The 3,833-nt window shown below is 39.8% G+C and overlaps 1 protein-coding gene across 1 annotated transcript; it reads right to left on the reverse strand.

The window, feature by feature from the left end:
* Positions 1 to 633: 633 nt before the first annotated feature.
* LOC145042755 ((R)-mandelonitrile lyase-like) lies at positions 634 to 3,060 on the reverse strand. Its single transcript, XM_078991229.1, has 3 exons — positions 2,730 to 3,060; positions 1,132 to 2,641; positions 634 to 1,047 (listed from the first exon to the last, which is right to left on the reverse strand). Exons 1-3 carry the CDS (start codon positions 2,821 to 2,823, stop codon positions 954 to 956), a joined length of 1,698 nt encoding a protein of 565 aa, XP_078847355.1. The 5' UTR covers positions 2,824 to 3,060; the 3' UTR covers positions 634 to 953.
* Positions 3,061 to 3,833: the final 773 nt, after the last annotated feature.

A 3,833-nucleotide genomic window follows, 5' to 3' on the forward strand; every position in this document is an offset into this window, starting at 1 on the left:
TATAATTTATAAATTAATATTTTAATTAATACATTATAATATTCAAATAAGTATTAAATTAAATATATATTAAAGTTAAATGAGTTGGTAAGTTGCAAACGGATTGATAATTTATCAAAATCAACCTATTTAATTAAATGGGTTAAAATGGATTGACTCATTTAACTTAAATATATTGAAAATCTCAACCCACCTGCTAATAGTGGCACCGGCAACCTCTAATGTCTGTGCTACACAGTACAAAAAATTTCGATTTTTTTGTTTTTTCTACTAATGTCCAACTACTTAAAAAAAAATGTATCACTAGGTAAATAAAATATGTCGTCAATAACACCTCCTATGAAATTTTACGTCCGTCTCTTTGAAGAACCCGCCAAATACACAATCAGTGGTACCAACGGCAGGACCGGTCCTACCTATCCTCTTCGATCCGCCATCGAGAACCTCCACCCTAAGGCTCCATTTATTATCTAGGACACGAAAAATGACCGTTTTGTATTGTGTTTCTATGCAATAGACTTGTGACATGTATCAATGTTAGTGAAGCTAATTTTGTCCCTTTAAAAGATGCAGAACCATGTCAAACACGTAGTTAGATAGATAGCGGTGTTAATACGACAGAAATACAACCCCTTTGCCATTTCAAAATGGTGAAACAATGTGGCTTTTAAATCAATTTCAATTCCAAAAAAAAAAACAAAAAACAAAATTCGCTAGCTATTGCTATATACACCAAATAACTCGATGCCAACTTCATGCATATCAAGGCCCTGCGAAGAATGAATTACCAGTTTCTCCATCTAAATTAGGGCCAGGAATCAGGATACAATCCACTTCCAACATACAACAAGCAATCTATAGTTTTTCAAAGAATGAATCAACAACACACAAGTTTACTACATATTTACACAACAATCGATGCAAGATTACCAAACCCATATTTGCAGGTGAAATCAATGGGTTGAATTGTGCATTTGTGTTCTCGCTTTTTGAGTTGAGTTGTTGTGCATTTGTGTTCTCTCTTTCAAAATCGTCAAACCCATATACCTGCATATTCAGCACAACAATCGTCACACAAATTCAACGCAAACAAACCTTGAAGCTCGCTAAAAGAGAAATTACTCAAATTACCTGCCAAGCATCAACAAAGTAGCCTGTGGATTGGTCCCCGGCGAGACTGTAAAAGTGGAGCCATCCACCACACGAAGAGAATGAACGCCGGCGACCCTCAAATTGTGATCCACCACTCTTCCGACGACGCATCCGCCGTGGTAATGCCATATTGTGCTCACAGTCCGGCGACAGAAGTCACGCATCAGAATGTTACTCGATTGGTCAATCGGCAATGCAGGACCCACGAATCTGAAATCCGTACCGGACCATTCCCAGAACTTGAAATCATCCATGGCTCGGCTTCTAAGCAAGGCTCCGATCTTTCGAGTTCCGTTCACACATCTTTCTAGATCCACCGGATTACTGAAGTAGTTAAATCGCACAATAGGGTTGGTTCTCACGTCTGTGGACGCCAATCGAAGTGTCCCAGAAGAGTGTGGTCCGATAATCTTCTCCATGATGCTAGCAACAGTAAGATACAAGGGAGAAGAAGTCGGCCGGAGGAAAACGGAATATGCGGGTGAAGAAAAAGGTAGAACATTGGAGGCTGCTTCAACATAAGCACCCGAATCGGTGATGCCCACCACCTGTATGAGAGATTGCTCCAGTGGAACCGGCGACACAATCGATATTCCGTTGCGAGGATTATCATACATATAATTTCCGACGTATGGAGAATGACGTACGACGGGTATCCCCCAAGAAGAAAGATAAGGGCGTGGGCCAATTCCGCTCAGGAGAAGCAGCTGCGGGCTGCCAATGGCGCCGGTGCAGAGAATGACCTCTCCATTATTCCGTAACATTGCATGATGATAGCCGCCGATTAGATCATGAAACACAACTCCGATAGCATTCTGTCTGGACAACAAAGAATATGAAGGAGCGAACAAAACCCTCTCCACGGTGGCATAGATCGCCACCTTGATATTGGATGAATTAGCCATGTTTAAAAGATCAGCGGCGCTGTGTCGATGGCCGGAGCTGTCAAACGTCGAGCCACCAATCTTGGTACCCAAAGTGTGATTTAAAGTATAACCATTATAAGGTTCGATGCCGGATTCAATTAATCCGTCACGGATGGCTGTTTGCCATGTCTGTAACTGCGGATGGAACACGATAGCTTTCTCAACCCATTCGTAAGATCGCTGCACCACATGCGTATCCCAATTGATCCCGGATCTTTTGTAGAAATCTTCATCTGCTCGGCTATAAAATCCGGCATTAATGGCGCTGCTGCCGCCAAGAACGCGGCCACGGGCGTTGGGGACGCCGTCCTCGGAAGTGAACGCCTGAGCAGGGGAGTCAAATTGATCAAAGTTAGTGAGTGTAGGGAGGAAACCCTCACGAGTCATGAGGTTAGCGTTCGCGAAAGGAAGACCGCCTCTTTCAAGAAGAAGAACACGGTAGGTTTTTGATAACGTCGCTGCCAGTGGGCAACCGGCGGTGCCGCCGCCGACTATTATGTAGTCGTATGTATCCTCCAGAGGAAGCTGCGTTGCATTAACTAAGAACTTCATATAATCTGGACCTGATATTCAAAGCAAGGATTCAAAAAGTTAGATTAATTCAAAATGATTGCAGAAAGATCTTGAAAACAATTGCAAATCTGTAGTTACTTTGTTGGTTGGATTGGGCTAGCGCGATACTTATTAGACCGACTAGATTGATAAGAACGGTTAGTGGGGGAATTAGGGTTCTGATTGACGTCATTTTTTGGAGGCTATGAGGTTTTCATGGGGGTTCTTGAAAGAGAATGGAAACTCATGACAATGGTTTCGTGAAATTGAGAATAAATCGAATTAAATTGATCATCAAAATGTCTGTGACCTTCTTCAAAGGGATTTGCAGAGCAGGAAGAAGATGTTGGAATCAGAGAAGACGGAGAGGAGAGGAGGAAGAGCAGGTTTTGAATCGGAGAAGACGGGCAGTAAAACTTGTTTGGTAATTGGTGGGAAATCTACACGTTACTAATGCCGTTAATTTTGTGTGTTTATTTGTTTTAATGAAACGGTTGGTGACGCCGTTAATTATTCTTTTTCACTTCACTACGAGCAATACCACTAACCTTTTTTCTTTAATATTTTCGGCCAAAAAAAAATACATAAATAATTTGTTAGAAGTACAATATCTGCCTCACTGCTTGCAATCTTGGATTGTGCATGTATCTTCGTGTGTTTTTAGCTCTACTTTAATTGCCAAGAAATTAAGTTAAACATTCACCCTTTTAAGGAGGGATAATGACTTAAAAGGGTAATCTATTTTTAGATTTTTATATATTTGGGTACTGAGTTTTTTTTTCGTTTACATTTACCCTTTTAGCTTGTTAAAATGTACACATTCAATCCTTATGATCGGTTATTTTAGGTTAGCTGGAAAAAAATGACTTAATAGGGTAATATATTTTTCATTTTGTACACATTTAGTCATTAATATTTTTGTACATATTTAGTCCTTAACATTTTTTTTCAAAACAAGTCATTTTTTGTACTTATGAATGATATATTTAGGTTTTTCTCACGACATCTTATGTGAGACAAAACTTAATAAGCTGTTTGGGGTTGTTGATGCTTATGTCCAACGTGAATTCGACTTATTGGTTACGTAGGTCTTGTGGTTTGGCTTAGGTCTTGTATTTTGAATGTCGTAACTTCTTTATACGACATCGAATTATTTTAACAATCTTTATATCCATGTCTTCATTTTTTCTTTAAGATTACTCC

Source organism: Lactuca saligna, chromosome 4 (genome assembly GCF_052625555.1).
Source record: "Lactuca saligna cultivar CGN05327 chromosome 4, ASM5262555v1, whole genome shotgun sequence".
NCBI classification, from domain to species: Eukaryota; Viridiplantae; Streptophyta; class Magnoliopsida; order Asterales; family Asteraceae; genus Lactuca; species Lactuca saligna.

Excerpts from the sequence above, each read along its gene's own strand:
- LOC145042755 (XM_078991229.1), bottom strand. The coding sequence starts at position 2,823 with ATGACGTCAATCAGAACCCTAATTCCCCCACTAACCGTTCTTATCAAT. Across the intron at positions 2,642-2,729 it reads AGCCCAATCCAACCAACAAA|GTCCAGATTATATGAAGTTC; the intron begins GTAACTACAGAT and ends TTTGAATATCAG. Across the intron at positions 1,048-1,131 it reads ACTTTGTTGATGCTTGGCAG|GTATATGGGTTTGACGATTT; the intron begins GTAATTTGAGTA and ends CTGAATATGCAG.